Source organism: Pelodiscus sinensis, chromosome 6 (assembly GCF_052426305.1).
Source record: "Pelodiscus sinensis isolate ZL-2025 chromosome 6, ASM5242630v1, whole genome shotgun sequence".
Classification (NCBI taxonomy): Eukaryota; Metazoa; Chordata; order Testudines; family Trionychidae; genus Pelodiscus; species Pelodiscus sinensis.
Window position 1 is genome coordinate 42347030 of NC_143057.1, and position 21202 is coordinate 42368231.

Sequence of the window (21202 nt, forward strand, 5' to 3'; positions counted from 1 at the left end):
CATTCTGGATACTGAAGATATGCACAGAACAGTACAAAACGGTACAAGCTTCCCTACATTGCCCTGCTAATGTGTCTCAACCCTGATTTAAAGAGGACTGATTACCTCTTGGTAATAACAGGGTACATCAGCCTCTATGGCAGGTTCAGTTCTTGGTCTGTCTAGATATTGCCAGTTAGTGCCAACTGTTTATGGTCACTTTGCTTTCTAAACACCTGCTCACCAGGAGTGGATTGACCCTGCCTACTCATTCAATACAGGTCACAGAACAATTAACATAGTCAGTCCTTAAAAAGGAAAAGTTGGAAGAGAGAGCACATAAGCCGGATTTGAACCAGTGTTATTGGTCATTTTCACTTATTACCCCCAGAGCCTCTATGGTTTTTATTTCACGTACTACCAAAAAAACCCAAACTCACACCAATTTCATTTGCACTGCTGATGCTTAAAAATCTCTCATCAGTAAGGGACCTGCTGCATTATAAGAAGATATTGCTTGATGCTTTTAGATTTCCCCTATGCTATACATGTATCTTTCAAAACTAGGAACTGGGTCACATCAAGCAGGGATAATTAAATATTTTGCTGTACCAACATTGTTTTATAAACTTTTAGCAGCAACTTCAGCTCCTTTAACTCAATAAGCATAAGTGGGGCAGTAGAGATGGAGGGAAGTTCAAAGTCTTTGATCATTCTCACATCACAATCTGATTGACATGAAGACTTTAAATCAAAATGGATAACACCTTTCCCCCTAAAAACATGTCCAGAATAAACTGAACTCATTTTGACAATACAAGAATTTGACAAGAATATTAAATAATAAAATTTACAAACATGTAGGTAGCAAAATATATATACAGTATACATATTTAGTCAATTCTTGTTATTGAGTAAACTTGTTTTCAAAGCTAAAGATTAGCTCACTGGAGATGAACATGGGTCTCTTCACCTGAGATGCTGTGTTTTAGGGAAGAGTTTTATAAAAACATACAATTCATAGTAGGTACAGATGCAGTAGCAACCATAAAATGTTTCTGACTAGTGAACTGAGCCATTTTGCAAGAATAACTTTCTTTTAAAAAAAAAGGCAATTTAGATATTCTTGTGTATTTTAAATAATGGCTGTTGTGAAACTATAGAAATTCAGCATATTAAAGGATCAAGAAACAAGTGCAACAATTCAAATTTTCATTTGTTTAATTTAGTAACTGTAGAATGAAATTATTTCAAAGCAAGTTCTGCATTACTTCAGACAATCAAATATTTAACATAATTTTGAAGAACCTCAATAAACACAAATTAATAAAAAACCCTGTACATATGTATTTTCAGGAAGAAATTCAAAGGACTGTACCACAAGGAATATACATTTCTGTACCTGACACTACAATTTATAATCAGTTTGTTGGCGATTATGGGAAGTTAAGGACACAAAAAGCCATGCAATAATATTTGGTAGAAAATGAAATGGTAAAGCAATTGTTTGATATACTCAATGCCAAATGAAAGCACTGAATTCCTTAAATAAAACAAATGCCATTATCACCATAAATCAAACACGTTTATTGTCTTTCATCTAAACTGGCTTTAATTCCTTTTTGTCTCTTTGAGCCAACCATCTTGAGAGCCAAATACTTCGCAGTTTCCTTGTCCACGAAAAACCAGGGACATTCAATTTCTTCATTACATCTACAAAGATGGTTCAAGAAAGGTGTGTCCTTGTAATTTCTGAGTCAGAAAGCCCCTCTTCCTGAACAAAGGCTTCATAATCGCCTGCATTGTCAACCAATTCAATGTCTTGCTCATCATTACTCTCCGCACTGTAATCAACTTCTTCAAGGAAGCGAGGCTCATCTTCATCCAGAACATATGTAGTGGGGCTGTAGTAAAACAAACACATGATAGGTTACATTAATAACTTTAAAAGATTTAAATTCAGTTACTCAGCCAATCCACTTCCTTATCTTGAGCTAAATGAATAATTCAAAATTATACTTATTTTAATGCAAGAAATCCAGCATAAGCGAATAGCACACATGAACTGTGCGCAAAAATGACATTTACACAGCTGACAAAATTAATATCGCGCACACGACATAGGATATATATGTAACATATTATACACATTGTGTAAGTCATTGAACTGGATGTTTAAATGTTACTACAGAACATATGCACTATGTATAAACTTTTATAGGGACCGAACAGACATAAGTAAATGACACTCCCTGCCCTTAAGAGCTTTCAACTTCAGTGTTTTAAATTAATAAGCTTGTTTTCTGATTGCAAACTTATATTTTAGGTACAAAAAAGTTGTTAGTTGAAAAATGTAGCAAGAGCAGTTTTGACTGGTGTGTAAATGAAAACTCAAGTGCTAACAAAGCAGGGTGTAAAGCCTTATTCTTTGTATAGTATTGAAGTTATTTCCAGATTGCTAAATCTTCTCATACTTAGGACAGATTCCTTTTAAAAAGTACCATTTTAAATCCTACAGCTCCCAGGCAGTAGTGAATTTTAAGAAGCAAGTGACAATGGGGTATTCTGATTGGTTTCTATAGTAATGTGCTAAACTAATGTCTTCCAAGATTCTAACATACAGGTGGAACCTCTGTAATCCGGGATTCCCTGGTCCGGCAACATCCATCGTCTAGCAGGACCAAGGATGTTCCAGGACCAGAGAGTTCCACTGGAGGGCTGGGCTCCCCACAGCTGGGCTGCCTGGCACACTGCATTTGGGCAGCCGGGCACAACCCAGCAGGGCCAGGAGCTCGATGAACAGGGAGCTGATCTGCCCAGCAGAGCAGGGACAGGGCAGCAAGGCTCCTGGCAAGGAGGAGTCAGCCAGGAGGCCAGCCGCTGGTCCAGGGTTGGGGGAGCCAGAAGCGGGGGAGCCATATATGACCTTCCCTGGGCTGGCAAAGTCCCTCATCTGGGACTGGTCAGGTCCTGAGGGTGCCAGACCAGGGTGGTCCAACCTGTAGTTATCTACTGTTAGAGTAAACCTAAGAAAACTGAAAATATGCCTTTCACACTACCCCAGAGTTTCCTATTATGAGAAAAATATAAGTGATTTTTTTTCATGCCCAGCTTCATTATTCTCCACTGAGACACAGGATAAAGCTATTTGCTTAAAAGCACTAAATGCTTCTAAATATTTTATAAGAGAAGTAGTTCTGACTTCAGATAAGGTCCCAGAAAGTATCTGCAACTTATCAATTTTAATTCATAATCAAATCATACAGTTTCCCCATTGGGTTTGCCAAATGTTTCTACATTGGAGAAGATGGAACTAAGGGATCAACGGTAACCAGATACAGCTCATAAAAACACAATAGGTGTGTTAGGAACACATACGGTGCTTTGGTTTATTGTACTAGGATCATTAAGCATTTCAATCAAAGTTATACATTTGAATTTTTATAATTTTTTTGGAGATACACTATTGGATCTCTTGATAGTAGCTCTGCATTTAATTTTATCACGGTTTCCACTCAAACTCTTGGAATACAAAAAGGACCATTTGCAATAGGCTCAAATTTGGTGCAAATATTTTTCACTGAGCTTATTCTTTGTGCCTTCAACCTCAAGTGAAGTATAATTGACAGCTGAGATTCACATAATAGGAATATTATATAAAATAAAATAAAGGTTAAGAGCTTGCTTGTGCTTACTAAATACCACAAAAATAAATACAACAACTAACTAAATATATCTAACAATTATTTAATATTCTGGTAGCGCCCACAATACAGGTTGGACCTCTCTGGGCCGGCATCCTTGGGACCTGACCAGTCCCAAACGAGGGAATTTGCTGGACCAGGAGAAGTCTCCTGCTACTGGCCACCCAACCTGCCTCCCCTCCCTGTTGCCAGCCCTGGCCACACCCCATGCCAGGCTGTGGTCCTGCTGTGGCCCTGGCAGCCCAGACTGCTGCGTCCCTGTCCCAGCCCCGCTAATGGGACTACTATGGCCCTAGCTGTGCTACCACAGCTCTGGACCCCGTCCCAGCCCCGCCGGGCTCCAAGCCACCAGCCTTCTTGTCACTGGGGCTCCCAGCCAAGACTCGCTGGCCTACCAGACCACAGATGTTGCCAGATGAGGGAGTCCCAGTTTTTGGCAGTCTAACCTGTAGTGTATGTGCTTGGTACAAGTAATCAAGAGGCCCTTCCATGGCTCTATTTTTGATGTAATGAATGTATACCATCCTTGGTATTAATTCTTCAAAAATTCTTCTTAGCCTTCTTTAACCTGTATTTTAGAATGCATCTAAAACTGAGACTCTACCTCACTGTTTTCACTTGTGCTGGAGTTCTACATTCTGGTGCCTAACATTTGAACCTTGCTGTTGAATCAATTTTGCTTCTTTAATGTCAGGGCATACATCTTTTGACTCAATGTATTTTTAGCTGCCTTCCATGCTGATTCTATAGATTTTAATTTCCTAACTTTTCCCTTGAGTTGTTTCTAATTAATGTACTCAATAATCCCTCCCTCTCATATCCCCATCAGCTCTTGCTTTCCTTTTAAAACAAAAAACATTGATAATAAATTGGTTTAGCTATTAAGACTGGTGAATTGTCATCGATTCCATAGTGTGTATGCTTACTTTAAAGTCATTGCTATTCAAGTAGCCTCTTAAAACTTAACAGTATAATTTAAATTTAAATAAAATAAAATATATGAACTCTAATGTGTGAAGATAAACTTTGCAATGAGAACTCAGACAAATGCATACTGCTTCTAAAAAGCATAACCTCCCTTTATACAAAAGTCTGTTTATGACAGAATCTAGAAAATCATGCATTTTAAAGCATTTTATGCATTCTTATAAAAAACAAGACCTATTATCATTTTTATTAAAACAATGAGTCATGTGGCACCTTAGCCCTAGTCTACACTAGGGAGTTATTTCAAAATAACCCCCTTTATGTCGAATTAATAAGTGGGGCATCCACACTGCCAAGCCCATTATTTGAAAACAGACTGGCTATTTCGAAATCTGTACTGCTTTCCTTGGGGAATAACACTAATTTCAAAATTGTTATTTCAAAATAGCATTACTACGGATGCTCCAGTGTTGCTAATTCAAAATACTTGGCCTCCAGAGGCCTCTCACAGCTGCATCTCTGACTGCTCTGGACACACCTAGCATCTCCACTGCTCCCCTTTCTCCTGCAGAATTTAAAATGCCAGGCAGTAGGAGAAGGGCTTGTCCCACGCGGTTAGCTGTGAAAGCCCTGTGTGAGACAACAGTATCCGAGGGAGCCATGAGTGACCCCAAAGCTACCTCAGAGCCTCCCACAGCTGCCAGCACTCCTGCTGCTCCCCTGGCTGCCATTTGCCAAGGACACAGGAACACTCCAGCCTGGACTGGTGCAGAGATCCTAGACCTCATCAAGGACTACAGGGAAGAGCCAAACTCCAGGATATGCGTACCAGAAAGCAGACGGATTGCTGCCAGCCTGTCCGACAAAGGACACAACCAGTCCCTGGACCAGGTCTGGATGAAAAAAAAAAAAAAAAAAATCAAGGAGCTCAAGCAGGCCTACCACAAGGCCAGGGAACCAAATGGATGCTTCAGGGCAGCACCGCACACCTGCCACTACTTCAAGCTGGATACCATATTGGGAGGGGAGCCGGTCATCTCCCTCTTCATTGAAGTGGAGCACACCCAGGACACACCCAGCATCAGCCTCTAGGAGGGAGAAGTTGCAGAAGAGGCAGCGGCTGCAATCCAAGCAACCACGCCTACCAGCCAGGACCCTGCCTGCTACCCTGAAGCCCCAAAGCCTCGGGGATTTTAAAGGTCTTAATGAACCACACTGTTGTTTTACTAATTATTTTTGGTATATTTTTGCATTGTATTTTTATACTTATGTTATACTAGGCCATTGGTTCAATGAGTCACCAAGCTCCATCTGCTGTTTTGGGGGGCTGCTGTCCGATGGTTTTATTGTGATCAAATTATTAATCAAGGGGCAGGAATGTAGATGACTAGAAATGCGCCGCCCGCCTCCCCCCCCCCCCCCCCATACACACACACACACACAGGAATATAGCCGGCTGGACACAACTTTTCCCTGCCATTTCTCCCTCCCTCTCATCGGCCTTCTCAAGCTACAGTTTGAACAAGGACCTGTTATGTTAAGCAAATGTGGCTTGGACAGTTCCTGTTATGTTCTGAGCAACTATGGATTACAAAAGTCCCTGTTATGTTGGAAAGTATCTAATAAGGCCACATCACCTTAATAGAATTAATTGTATTCATGCGTATGAATATGTAACTTGCTAATGTATGCATGAGAAAGCAGGAGTGAAAAACCAATCATAAGACAGCACAGCATGTGTTGCCTTTTATGGCTAAGAAAAACTCCTGCAAAGTGCTTAAATGGATGTAACAAGTGGCCAGGTAGCGTCTTCCATCAGAAAGATACAACAGCATGCCAAACCTAGGAATGAACCGGAAGCAGTAAAGCCCTCCTGTGGATCCTAAAGGACACCAGGGAATTCTTGTCACCTCATGGTTGAATCTCAGGGGGGCTGTCACCTGTAAGATTGCCAGATGGCGTAACTAAAAATACTGAACACCCTCCCCCTCCCCCCCCCCCCCAAAAAATAACTAGGGAAAAAACTGTTCAGGGAAAAAAAGGGGAAGACCAAGGTTGTTGTGCAAAAAAAACCCCACAAAAACAAAAACAAAACAGCATGGCCCCTTTAAGAAAAGCCTTTGAGACTTTTTGTCAGTGGCCATCTTGTTTTCCTGATCCGAGCCAGAAGACAGCTTCCCTGTGGAACCAGGTAAGCGGGGGCTCTGGAGGTCCCGGGGGCTGGGCACGGTTGCTGAGTGTGTGTAGGGTTGCCAGGTGTTTGGTATTATTGCCTCCTGGCAGGGGAAATAATAATCAGAAAATACCTGACATTTTAGGTGTCCAGTATTTTCTGAATTTTATTTTTAACTGGACAGGAGGCAAAAATACTGGACTGTCTGGGTCAATACCGGATACCTGGCAACCCCAGTCACCTGGCCAGTTTCAGTCACCTGCAAAATTGAAACTAACTCTCAGCACCTGTAGTCTGCCTCCAAACTGCCAGCATGCATATGATATCTGTGTGTATTGCTGTCCTATGAAGAATCTGTACTAATAAACAAGCTTCTCAAGTTCACCCTTTGGGTTTATTCATTGGCTGATGCCAAGGACAGGTAACAAACATGGGTTAGTCTCAACTCTGCTGCCCTACTGCTATTTATACTCAAACTAGCTCAATAAGAATAGCACAAGCAATGTGTACAAAAGCAAAGGAAATCATATCCCTACCTTGTGCAGATGCAGCCTTTGGACGTATTTAATAATCGTATTGCTATTAATTCTTAGCATTTTTAATCCCTATTTTACATGGATGCCATTTGTCAAAGCACATCAGCTGCATTCCCTAGAAGATGCGCATTTGTGTGGCCATGCAAGAGAGATTCACTTGCTGTCCAGCTGATCAGCAGAGTGCGCACAGCTGGCAGTGTGTGTTCAGGTACTCCTTCCTCCCTACTGCCCTCACTATTGCTCTATTCTGCAGATGCTCCTGGGTGCATAACAGTACACCACTAGTAGAAAAAAAAACCCTACATTTAATACATTTTTTTTAAAAGTCACCATATGGATAATTACTCCAACCAAGACACTTGAGACTTTTAGAATTTTTTACTAAAAAAATTAAATTGAAGTGCAAATAAATAACAATAAAAATATGAAATACACAGACCAGTCAAAACACTAGACCACCACACTTTGAAAGAATAGAATGAGACACACTACATGGGCACTGAAGGAAGTACCAAATAGCAAGGATAATAATACAAGTATGCATTGGGAGGTGAGCATTAAAGAGACAGAGTGAGAGTGAATGTGGATATGATGAATTGGCACATGGGTGAAAAAACTTAGAGAGAACACCACACATCAGGCAAGCTAATAAACCACAGGTGGTAAGACATATTTTTTAAAAAAAATCTAGGGAAAAAAGTGTAATTGTATAAAATCTAGCTCTTTATTATTCATGTTTTTCCTCTGGTGAAGGAGTACAGGACTGATGGAAATAGGGGGGGAAAAAAACCTCATATAAAGCTAAGTTTTTCAGAACCAAAGCAAAGCACTTAACACCTTAAATGACTGCCTTTTGGAAAAGCTAGTTCTGGAACCCATAAGAGGAGAGCCAAATCCTGATTCAGTTCTAAACGGAACCCAGGATCACGTCCAAGTAGTGAATATAGCTAGACCGCTTGGAAATAGCGATCACGATATTAAAAAAAAGTGAACATTCCTTTGATGGAAAGTGCCACAGCAACCCAACACCGTGACATTTAATTTCAGAGGGTACGTCTATACAGCAGTGTTATTTTGGAGTAACTGACGTTATTTCAAAATAACAAAATGCACATCTACACAGCAAGACATTATTTCAAAATAATGTTGAGATGGAGGGCTTATTACTCCAACTCCTGTAACCCTCATTTCACAAGGAGTAAGGGAAGTCGAAGGAAGAATGTTTTTACTTCAACTTCCTGCTGTGGAGATAGCGTCAAAAGCCGAATTAAGCTACAGGCAGTCCCCGAGTTACGCGGATCCGACTTATGTCGGATCCGCAGTTACGAACGGGGCTTTTCTCGCCCCGGAGGACGGGAGCGGCGGGACGCCCAGATGCGCCGCGGTCCGCCACCCCCGTCCTCCGGGGCGAGAAAAGCTGCTCCCTGTCTCCCTGGTCTGCTGGTCGGGAGACGGGGAGCAAAGCCTTGGAGCACGCCCGCAACGGGACAGCCCGGGCGTGCTTGAGCTGTCCCCCTGTGGGCGTGCTCCGCAGCTTTGCTCCCCGTCTCCCGACCAGCAGACCAGGGAGATGGGGAGCAAAGCCTCGGATCATACCCGCAGTGGGACAGCCGCGGCGTGCCTGGACTGTCCCGCTGCCCGCGTGCTCTGCTGCTTTGCTCCGCGTCTCCCAGGTCAGCAGACCAGGGAGACGGAGCAAAGCCATGGAGGACTTGGGCGGTCCCGCCACCCCCGCCTCTCTGGTCTGCTGGGGGGGGGGGGGTGCAGCTATTGCCCCCCCCCCAGCAGTCTGGGCTTTTCTTGCCTACCCCTGGGGTAGAGCAGCTGGGGGCTGCCGGGTTGGTCCCGCAGCACTGCTCTGGACCAACCTGGCAGCACCCCAGCTGCTCTGCCCCAGGCGTCCTGATTCAGCCGCTGCTGGTCAGTTTCAGCAGCAGCTGAATCAGGACGCCTGGGGCAGAGCAGCTGGGGTGCTGCTGGGTTGCTCCAGTAGCGCCGAGGAGCCGCGCTACTGGAGCAACCCAGCAGCACCCCAGCTGCTCTGCCCCAGGCGTCCCCAAGTCAGCCGCTGCTGAAACTGACCAGAGGCTGACTACAGGAAGCCCAAGGCAGAGTTGCTCTGCCCCGGGCTTCCTGGAATCAGCCGCTGATCACTTTCAGCAGCAGCTGACTTGGGGACGCCTGGGTTTCTTAAGTTGAATCTGTATGTAAGTCAGAACTGGCGTCCAGATTCAGCCGCGGTTGAAACTGATCAGTTTCAGCAGCGGCTGATGCCAGTTCCGACTTATATACAGATTCAACTTAAGAACAAACCTACAGTCCCTATCTTGTACGTAACCCGGGGACTGCCTGTATTTTGACTTCAGCTACACAACTGAAGTAGCTGAAGTTACATATCTTAATTTGACTTTTGCCCTGCTGTGTAGATGTGCCCAGAGAAGGAAATTACACAAAAATGAGGTTAAACAAACAGAAATTAAAAAGGTACATGACGAAAGTGAAATCCTTGCAAGTGGCAAAGTAACTTTTCAGAGGCTCAACTTTGTTTTTTAAAATCTGTGGAATACACTTAGTAAGAAAACCTAAAAAATGCCACTGCAGCTTAACCAACTAAAAGGACCTGTGAGAGATTTTTTTTTAAAAAGGCATAATTTAAAAGGTGAAAGTTAAATCCTCATGAGGAAAATAGAAAGGAGTATAATTGACAAAACAATTATATTTAAAATATAATTAGGAAGGCTTAAAAGTAATCTGAAGAACAGCTAGCCAAAAACTCAGAGTAACAGCAAAATGTTTTTAAAGTGCATCAGAAACAGGAAGCCTTCTATACGACCAATGAGGCCACTCGATCAAGATTCCAAAGGAGCACTCAAGGATAAGGCATTATGGAGAGACTAAACAAATTTTTTGCATCAGTCTTCATGGCTGAGAATGTGAAACCTGATTCCCAAACCTGAGCCATTAATTTTACGAGACAAATCTGAGGAACTGTCCAAGACTGAGGTGTCATTAGGGGAGGTTTTGGAACAAACTGATAAACTAAATAGTCATCAGGACCAAATGGCATTCACCAAAGAGTTCTGAAAGAACTCAAATGTGAAATTGCAGAACTACTAACTGTAGTTTATAACCTGTCCTTTAAATCATCTTTTGTACCTGATGACTGGAAAATAGCTAATTGATACCAATTTTTAAAAATCCTCATGAGATAATCCTGGTAATTACAGGCCAGTAAGTCTAACATCAGTATTGGGCATACTGGTTGAAACTATAATAAAGAACACAATTGTCAGACACAGATTAACATAATTTGTTGGAGGGGGAGGTCAACATTCTTTGAGGGGGTCAAAAAGCATGTGGACAAGAGGGATCCAGTGTATACAGTCTATTTAGATTTCCAGAAAGCCTTTGACAAGGTGCCTCACCAAAGTAAGTTGTCATGTGATGAGAAGGAAGGTCCTCGCATAGTTGGTTAAAGATAGGAAACAAAGGGTAGGAAGTAATGGTCAGTTTTCCGAATGGAGGCGATAACTATTGGTGTCCTTAGAGGTCTGTATTGGGACTAATCCTATTCAACCTATTCATAAATGATCTGGAGAAAGGGGTCAACAGTGATGTGGCAAATTTGCAGATTATACAAAAGTGCTCAAGATAGGTAAGTCCCAAACAGACTGAAGAGCTTCAAAAGGAGCTCACAAAACTAGGTGATTGGGCAACAAAATGGTAAATGAAATTTAATGTTGATAAATAAGAGTAAGGTATATTGAAAAACTTAATCCCAAGTATACAATATGAAAAACCTAAATTAGCAGGCTACCAGACTCTAATGCGGTGTTTCTGAAAGTGTTCCATGGAATCACTTTGATAAAACACATTAACAGGCCACCCCAGTTTATTTACCGGCGTTGCAGCCACGGAGCCTCGCAGCTCCCATTGGCTCTGTTTCGCTCTTTGCAGCCAAGCAGAGCAGTGGGAAGCAGTGGCCCAGCCCACGGCACTTTCCACAGCTCCCCTTGGCTGCAAAGGACGAAATGGAGCCAATGGGAGCCGCGAGGCTCTGTGGCCGCGGCGCTGGTTAATAAACAAACCAGGGCGGACAGTTAACGTGTTTCTCAAAGTGATTCTGTGGAACACTTTCAGAAACACTGCTCTAATGGAAAGCAGGCAGACATCTGGGGCTAGTTAATGACTTGCATTAAGGAGCAAGCTTATTAAACATCTATAGTCAATTAAAGCCAGTGGGGCTGCTACAAATATTTCCCCCCCTCACCTTACTTGGGAAAGACAAAGAGTGATGGACCAGAATGAGGAAGTTCAGCATAGAAGAAGCTGTGTGTGGGTGAGCTAAGGACTGGCTAGGAGGTACCAAGGAAAAGGAGTTTGGGGAAGTGACCCAGAGAAAAAGCTGTCAGATTGGAAGTCTGTCGCTGCTACCTTAAGATCCCTGGGTCAGAACCCAGAGTAGTGGACAGGCCAGGTTTCCCCCAAACCTCTCCTCATGCCAATATAGAGACTGCCCTGAGAAGAGAGACCAGAACAATAGAGGGGTTTTCACCCTGAGATCATTAGCTAGTTTAAGAGGAGTATGACTCAGTAAGCTGTGGCCCCTAGCTCTTGTAAAGAGGAAGAGGCTGTGTGGAGGGCTACAGCAAGCCTTTGAGGCTAAATAGTATCTGCCAGTAGAGCAAGACACATGGGGCACGTCCAGAGCTTTGCCACAACATATAAAAGGATAGGGACTACACTAGCTGTTACCACTCAAAATAGAGATATTGGAGTGTCTGAATAATTTTCTGAAAACACACACTCCATATGCAGCAGCAGACAAAAGCAAACAATGTTAGGAATCAAAAAAGGGATAGAGAACAAGATACAAAATATCTTATTGAATCTATATACATATTAAATATTGTATGCAGATATAGTCGCCTCATCTTGGCATTGGAAAAAGTTCAGAAAAAAGGGCAACAAAGGATTGGGGTAGAGAACGGCTGCCATATGAGAGCTTAATAAGACTGGGACTTTTCAGCTAAGAAAAGAGAAGTCTAGGAGGCAATACGATAAAAGGTCCATATTTACTTTTCCCACACCAGTCATGATTTTAAAGAAGAGTTATTTACTCCTTCCCATAACACAAGAACTTGGAGGTCACCAAGGATATGTCTACACTACAGGACAAAGTCAAGTTAAGATGCATAGCTGAAGTCAAAATAGCTTAATTCGGTTTTTGGCACTATCTACATAGCAGGAAGTCAAAGAAAGAACACTCCTCCTTTGACTTCTCTTACTCCTTGTGAAATGAGGGTTACAGGAGTCAGAGTAAGAAGCCCTCCAGTTTGCCATTATTTCAAAATAATAATTTGCTGTATAGATGCGCACTGTTATTTTGAAATAATGCTGCTATGTTGACATGCCCAAAACAAAATTAATAGGCAGCAGGTGTAAAACAAAAAAGTATTTCTTCACACAATGTGCAGTCAAACTGAGGAGCTCCTTGACAGAGGATGTTGTGAAGTCAAGATTATAACAAGGTTCAAAAAAGAGCTAGATAAATTCATGGAGAATAGGTCCATCAATGGCTGATAGAGAGAAATCATGACCCTACCATCTGTTTGTCAGGGGCCAAGAATGGTTAACAAGGAATTGGATCACTTGATTACCTGTTCTGTTCACCCCCTTTGGGACACCTAGCACTGGCTACTGTCAGAAGACAGGCTGTTGGGCTAGATAGACCTTTGGTATGATCCACTATGACTTGTCTGAGTTTAAGTCACTGACAAGTGCTTCCCCCTTTTTTCTGGGTTGTTTACCCCACTGCCAGTACCATCAACCTTCCCACAAAGTACAATGGGGATGTAGAATGTGTAGCTGGTTTTCTTTTCTCTCTCATTTCTAGAACGTGTTTCCTCCTTGCCATTAACCAAAATCTCATCTCTTCTAGTTCTGGGGAAAATTCTATGAGAACTCCTAAAGCTCAATCTGGTCTCTGTTCTGCTATAATTAAACCAAATTTAAAAACTAAAAGCAATGGATAACCTAAAACAGTGGCTGTCAACCTTTCCAGACTACTGTACCTCTTTCAGGAGTCTTATTTGGTCTTGGGTTTCCCCAAGTTTTATGTCACTTAAACTACTTGCTTACAAAGTTATGACAAATATAATTGTCCACTACTACTGAAGTAATTGCTTGCTTTCTCTTTTATACCATACAATTATAAAATAAATCAAACAGAATATATTGTACTTCTATTTCAATGCACAGTATATACAGCAGAATAAAAAAGTCACTATGAAATTTTAATTAGTACTGACTTCACTATTGCTTTTTATGGAGCCTGTAGTAAAACTAGGCAAATACAGGCAGTCCCCGGGTTACGTACAAGATAGGGACTGTAGGTTTGTTCTTAAGTTGAATCTGTATGTAAGTCGGAACTGGCGTCCAGATTCAGCCGCTGCTGCAACTGATCAGTTTCAACAGCGGCTGAATCTGGACGCCAGTTCTGACTTACATACAGAGTCAACTTAAGTACCCCAGACATCCCCAAGTCAGCTGCTGCTGAAACTGATCAGTGGCTGATTCCAGGAAGCCCGGGGCAGGGGCTTCCTGGAGTCAGCCACTGGTCAGTTTCAGCAGCGGCTGACTTGGGGACGCCTGGGGCAGAGCAGCTGGGGTGCTGCTGGGTTGGTCCAGTAGCGCCGCCGCTCCTCGGCGCTACTGGACCAACCCAGCAGCACCCAAGCTGCTCTGCCCCAGGCGTCCTGATTCAGCCGCTGCTGAAACTGACCAGCAGTGGCTGAATCAGGACGCCTGGGGCAGAGCAGCTGGGGTGCTGTCGGGTTGGTCCAGTAGCGCCCAGAGCGGCGCTACGGGACCAACCGGCAGCGCCCCAGCTGCTGTACCACAGGCGTCCGGAGCAAAGCCGCGGAGCACGGGGGCAGCGGGACAGCCCAGACGCGTCTGGGTTGTCCGCTGCCCGCGTGCTACGCGGCTTTGCTCTGCTTTGCTCCCCGTCCCCCTGGTCTTCAGACCAGGGGGACGGGCAGCAAAGCGGCGGAACACGCGGGCAGCGGACAGCCCAGACGCGTCTGGGCTGTCTGCTGCCCACGTGCTCCGCGGCTTTGCTCTGCTTTGCTCCCCGTCCCCCTGCAGAGCTGGGGAGCCAAGCGGCGGAACACGTGGGCAGCAGACAGCCCAGATGCTTTGCTCTGCTTACTGAAGCAACATGCCCCAGTGGCATTAGAAAAAGCATTTTTACCTGGCCCAATTCCTTTGATGAAAAACCATTTGGCTGCAATGCTCACTCTCTACCAAAGGCCTTGCATAGGGAATCCTAAATGTTTTTGAAAGGTTCTTTGCAGATGCACACAACTTCAAAATGGACATTAATTTAAAAGTGATTGAGCCATTCTTTAAATTTGGCTCGAATTTTGTTTTTTAAATGTCACTGAAAGACAAGCTACATTTGAAGTTTCTAGCCTCTACAAGTTGTCAGAGAGCAAAATTTTCCAATTGAAATTTGACCAAAATCTCTCTCATTATCATGTACAGGCAGTCCCCGAGTTACGCGGCTCCGACTTATGTCGGATCCGCAGTTATGAACGGGGCCCGTCTCCCTGGTCTCCAGCAGACCAGGGAGAGGAAGCAAGCGGCGGAGCACGCAGGCAGCGGACAGCCCAGACACGTCTGGGCCGTCCGCTGCCCGCGTGCTCCGCGGTTTTGCTCTGCTTTGCTCCCCGTCCCCCTGGTCTGTAGACCAGGGGGACGGGGAGCAAAGCGGTGGAACACACGGGCAGGGCCGTCTGGGCTGTCCGTGTGTTCCGCGGCTTTGCTCTCCGTCCCCCTGGTCTGCAGACCAGGGAGACGGGGAGCAAAGCAGAGCAAAGCCACGGAGCCCTAGGGCAGCAGGACAGCCACGGCACGTCTGGGCTGTCCCGCTGCCCCCGTGCTCCGCGGCTTTGCTCCGGACGCCTGTGGTACAGCAGCTGGGGCGCTGCCGGTTGGTCCCGTAGCGCCGCTCTGGGCGCTACTGGACCAACCCAGCAGCACCCCAGCTGCTCTGCCCCAGGCGTCCCCAAGTCAGCCGCTGCTGAAACTGACCAGTGGCTGACTCCAGGAAGCCCTGCCCCGGGCTTCCTGGAATCAGCCACTGATCAGTTTCAGCAGCAGCTGACTTGGGGATGTAGGGATAACATATTAATGTATTGAAAATGATTCCTCCAAATGGAAGTGACTCCCCATAATTTGTTCCCCACAACTTAAAGTGTTTAGATTTATTATTAATTCTTCTTATTATTATTAGTTAAGATTGTTAAATGTTTAGATTTATTATTATTATTGCCCCTTTAGAATATAATGTATTAGGTCATGTAACTTAGAACTGTTAAGAATATAATCCTATGCAGCCAGAAACAGCCCCCCCGCCCCCCTGTGCTCCAGGGCATGCTCAAGCTTGTGCAAGGGGCTGCTTGAAATTGACATTGCAGAGATACATTGTAACAATGTATTGTCAAGCCACAAACTCTGCTATGGGAGCCAAGCGCTGTAATTGACCAAAGGCCATTGTTACTTAATTGACGTCTGTTCTCTGTAAAACATTGTAACTTTACTCAGCACTCAGAGAATGTTTTAAGCAATACCATCCAGAAACTTTTTGTAACTACAACTCTGATATATGTAAAGTTATTATTATACAAAAATATTGTATGGGAAACATTAATTAGGGAATGTATGTAAGAGAGAGAGTGCTTGGATGATGAGTGAATGGTTCTGAGAGGTGCCAGCCTGAGAATACAGCAACAAAGGGCTGAAGAAGGCGTCAGGTGCCAGTGCAACCAAAAGGTGTCAAGTGGAGAAAACCAAGTACTGGAGGTCCACCCGATGAGATCACTGACAAGCACCTGGCAGCCACCCTGGAGACATCAGCATGATGCAGCAATTTCCATAGACTGGCATAGGAAGAAATTCCTATAAGAACTGGACTAAAAAACTATGGAATCAGAGTCCAAGGTTCTGCTGCCAGCCTACCAGGAGCTTCAGATGCGCATCTGATCAGGACTTCGCTCCCCACTACCATCACTTGTGTACAGAATACCTGGCCAGTATTCTGTCACAAGCAACTTCCAGGCTGGTAACTATACACAGATCTTGAATGAATGAATGGTTGTGTGTGTATATATATATATATGTTGTGTGTATATATAATGAATGGTTGTGTGTGTGTGTGTATATATATATATATATATATATATATATATACACACATAAATAAAAGTGTATAAGGGTTAGGAATAAGTAGTTAAACAATGTTGTTTGCTTCTATCTTTTCTTTATTTTTTTATTATTATCTTTACAATAAATGTGGCTTTTTGCCTTATCCCCCTCATAAGATCCTGCTTGCTTTTATTGGTACAACAGGGATGCCTGGGGTTCTTAAGTTGAATCTGTATGTAAGTCAGAACTGGCGTCCAGATTCAGCCGCTGTTGAAACTGATCAGTTTCAGCAGCGGCTGAATCTGGACGCCAGTTCTGACTTACATACAGATTCAACTTAAGAACAAACCTACAGTCCCTATCTTGTACGTAACCCGGGGACTGCCTGTAGTTCAAACAACAAAATCACTTGGATTTCACTAAATATCTCAAATTTAAAGCAAAAGCGTATGGAGTAACTAAAAAAGTAACTAGGTTAGAGGGGAAATCAGAATTCAACCTTAACTACAGCAAGCACACATACCCAAAACAGAACTCTGTTTTGAAAGAATTTTCTGGTAAAATTCTTCTACAGCAATTAAGAGTCAGAATAGTAATAATTCTTGCACAAATGTAATCTACCTTCAAAATCTGTGTTGAATTATAGTAAAAGGGTAGACAAACAGGAAAAGTTCCACAAAGGGCAACAGAAGATAATCACGATTGTGGAACAGTTTACATATGAGGACAGACTAAAAGATTAGGGCTGTTCAGTTTAAAAATGAAACCACCAAGGAGGGATATGATAGAGCTTAACTAAATCATGAATGGGGTGGCCAAAAGGATTAGAGATGCATTATTTACCTCTCCAAACAATACGAAAATGAGGAGTCACCCAAGAAATTAAAAGTCAATGAGCTTAATACAAACAAGAAGCAGCAGTTTCCCCACACAATGCACAACTAGCTTGTGGAACATATTTCCTTGGGATGCTGTGAGCCCCAAATGCATAACTGGCCTCAAAACAGAAAGGCATAAGTTCATGGAAAACAGGTCCATCAATGGCTATTAACCTTGGATACAACTTCAAATTTTCAGCAATCCTAAACTTCTCACCCTACAGAAGTCAGGACTGGATGACAGGGTGAATCACTCCATTAGTTCCATGCTCTGTACACTTCCCTGAGGCGCTGGTACTGGCCACAGGGACACTGAGCAGCCTATATTATGGTTTGACCTAGTATAACAGTTTTTATTTACTTGTTTCTTTTAACACTATCCTATGAATACAGTTACTTCACAAATTATAAATACACAAACTTTATTTTATGGAATAAATAATAATATTGACTATTAGGATGGAAAGATGTTGATTAAAATAAATGCTAAGCACCTCTCATGTGTTATTTCCCATCACAATTCCAACACTGTCACTTTTACTCCCATCCTTTCAGTGATGTTAGCTGTCCCTCCCTATAAGATCAAATACAGTATCTTTCACTGCTAAAAGAGAAAGACCAGAGGTGTTCATTGCTCCCTATCTTCTTGTGTTTAGACCACTATAAACCTTTGAGAGATGCTCCATTCCCATGCAGGAGACCGGCCTGTTACCTCCATAATATTGCAGATCCCTGAAACAATACTGGCTTAGTCTTCACCATAAAAAAGTGTGTTTTTACTGTGGGACAACTAATGCGTGTGAACTATCTTGATGTAAATTCCTACTGAAGACATGACACTGTAGTGTAACCCAGAAGTAAAGTCTCAGAGGGGTAGCCATGTTAGTCTGTAAGTTAAAAGCAACCAGTAGTCCTGTGGCACTTAGGGTACGTCTCCCCTAATAAAGAATAAAAACTCCCAAAATAGCTATTTCAAAATATCATGTCCACACTGATTGGAGGCTGAATCACATTTTAGCCCCCTGCCCCTGTAGCTGCTGCCTGAAGCTCATGCTTAAAGGGATCCCCCGTACAGTCAGGTCTCAGGCTCTTCACCTTTGCTGTCCCTCAGGAGGTAGGCAAACTCATCTCACTATGTGCTCTAGTTGCCCTTGTGAACACCACAGCACTCCCACCCACGGAGCCTGGTCTGCTGCAAAGCACTCACTGGCTCCTAGACCTGCTGCTGTACCTCATGGTTCTGCAGGAACAGAACCCACCGTTCTCCTTTCTCCACATGCTGCTCATGCAACACAGGCTCTCCTGCCCTCCCCTACACACCGTGCACTGCCACTCCTGGCGAATGGACACCAGTTCTAACTGGTGGGACCACATAGTCATGGAGTGGTGGGACGACTAGCAGTGGCTCCAAAACTGCCACATGCAGAAGCACACCTTCATGGAGCTGTGCAAGTGGCTCGCCCCTGCCCTCAAGCAACAGGACACCCACATGCGACCAGCCACCCCCTCCATTGCCATTGCCCTCTGGAAACTCACCATCCCAAACAGCTACCGCTCCATCAGGCACCAGCTGGGCATGGGGAGATCGACCATTAGGGCAGTGCTTATGTAGGTATGACTCTTACTATTGTCTAAGGAGGGCGGTGAACTACTAGAATAGGGTTCCCTAGGGAAGGAGGGATGGGAGAAGTAGGGGTCGGTCCTGGTGTGTGATAAGGGGCGAGGGTTGGGCTCGGGGACCTCCTGACGGCTCTGGCAACTCTGTGATTTTCCATCTCCTTCTACAAGTGTTGAGGGCCATCAATACCATCCTACTACACAGGGTCCTCATCATTCTGGACAACATGGACCCCATTGTCACTGGCTTTGCTGCCATGGACTTTCCCAACTTCGGGTGGGGGGGCCCCGCACCACTGACAGCACCCACATGTCCATCTGGGCCCCGACCACTGGACATTGGATGATATCAACCAGATGGGGTACTTTTCCTGCAGACAGCTGTGAACCACTGAGGCCAGTTCACTGACATCAACGTTGGATGGTCGGGGAAGACGCATGACACTCACATATTCTGCAACTCCAGCCTCTAACAGAAGATACACACCAGCACTGTTTCCCCTGACAGCACCACCAGGGTCAGGGACGTGGACACACCTATGGCAGGTCAGTAGGGCCTGCACTGTGGTAGAGGGCACCTTCAGCTGCCTCAAAGGAAGGTTCTGCTGCCTCTTCACCCAACTGGACCTCGGTGAGCGGAACATCCCACGCGATAGCAGCCTGCTGTGTCCTCCATAATATTTGTGAAAATAAGGGAGAGATGTTCCTGCCCCAGAGTGGGGCAGAGGCCAACCAGTTCACAAGGGCCTTTCAGCAGCCACACATGGCTTCCATCCAGCCGGCCCATCATGGGGCTGTGAGCATCCAAAAGGCTCCGAGGGAGAGTTTCAGATAAGGACACCTGTGAGACTCTCCCCACAAGGGGCCTCTGCAGTGCACCAGTATGCCTTCCTCTCACTGCAAACTTGGCAGTGGTCTGCCACATATTGAAGTCATACTACTCCAGGAGAGGCTTGTAGTTGACCACCCTCAGCTGAAGGCTAGGCAAAGAATAAATTTTATATCAGAATAAGTCCAGCCTCTTTGAGTCTATTTTTGGTGGTAGCTCTGGGATGCCCCTGATGTTCACTATGGTTAATCACTTCCAGTGTCATTTTGATTATTCAAATAGTAAAAACACAAAAAATTAGACAAGAAATAATCAAGAACTATGGTATTTCTGTTCTCCTTCATGAATGCACTACAACACTGTCAATTGAGAATTCAAGTGGCAAGGTATTATGGAGACAGTTATACTCTACCATGCCTCTTCCTACCCAAGTTCACCCTTCACATGCCCATGGTGACAACTAGGGATGTTAAATATCGATTAATTAACTAACTGAATAGTTGATGGTATTTCCATGGACTATTCAATTAGTCGATAAGAAATAGCGCATGTTCTGCCTTTGAAATGCTGCACAGAGCCTGGCAGGAGCTCGTGTTTCATTTTAAAGAGGAAGAGCTGCATTGAGTCTGGGGCTAGCAGGGGATTCTGAGTCCCCCTGCTGACCATGGGTGCCATGCGGTGTTTCAATCTTTGAAATGTATAAGAGTCCCAGCTGGGGAGGAAGTGCCGCTGCTGCGCCCTTGCCCTGTCCCAGGGAGCTGGGGGAAACTGACTTCCCCCAGCACCCTTTCCTTCCCCTCCACCTTGCTGATAGAGGCAGTAAGGGGAGGAGCGACTAGTCGACTAATATGTCGACTATCCGATAAGCTTTTGTTTATCGGATAGTCAATTAGTTGCTTACATATCTAGCAACAACATTTCCCATCCTCTCCACTTATACCAATTGTGGGCATGTTGGTTAGGTGAAGCTAGTGTAGGAGGAAAACAAGTGTTCCCCATCCCAGGGAAATTCTCTAATGCCTATTTCTGGCTGTTTTTAATGCCATTTAGCCCTGAGTAAACTTAGAACACTAGGAAACCTGATTCACAATCTCTTAATGACCTAGGAAGTCAACTTGGTCCAGGGCTAAGAAAATACTAGTTCACTGCTGTCTTAGATGCTTAGATGCTATCTTAAACAATAATGCAACCAAAACTTACGTAGTTTTCTGGTGTAGCATTGCCAGATGGTTTCAACAAAAATACCGGACCCATTTGACATTACATCACAATCTACATTACCTCTTATTTAGAAAATACCGGACATTTATATTTTCTCATTTATATTTTCTCAATTTGTTTCCCAAACA

General features: G+C 44.1%; 1 protein-coding gene across 7 annotated transcripts in view; it reads right to left on the minus strand.

Annotated features, from left to right (window-relative positions):
• Positions 1 to 1177: 1177 nt before the first annotated feature.
• AGTPBP1 (ATP/GTP binding carboxypeptidase 1) overlaps positions 1178 to 21202 on the minus strand; it is a 140908-nt gene continuing 120883 nt past the window's right edge. For all 7 annotated transcript variants that reach the window (XM_006135883.5, XM_006135884.5, XM_006135885.5 and 4 more), the window contains one exon: positions 1178 to 1883. In XM_006135883.5, coding sequence (XP_006135945.1) covers positions 1706 to 1883 — 178 coding nt within the window. In that variant the 3' untranslated portion in view covers positions 1178 to 1705. The remainder of the gene's footprint in view (positions 1884 to 21202) is intronic.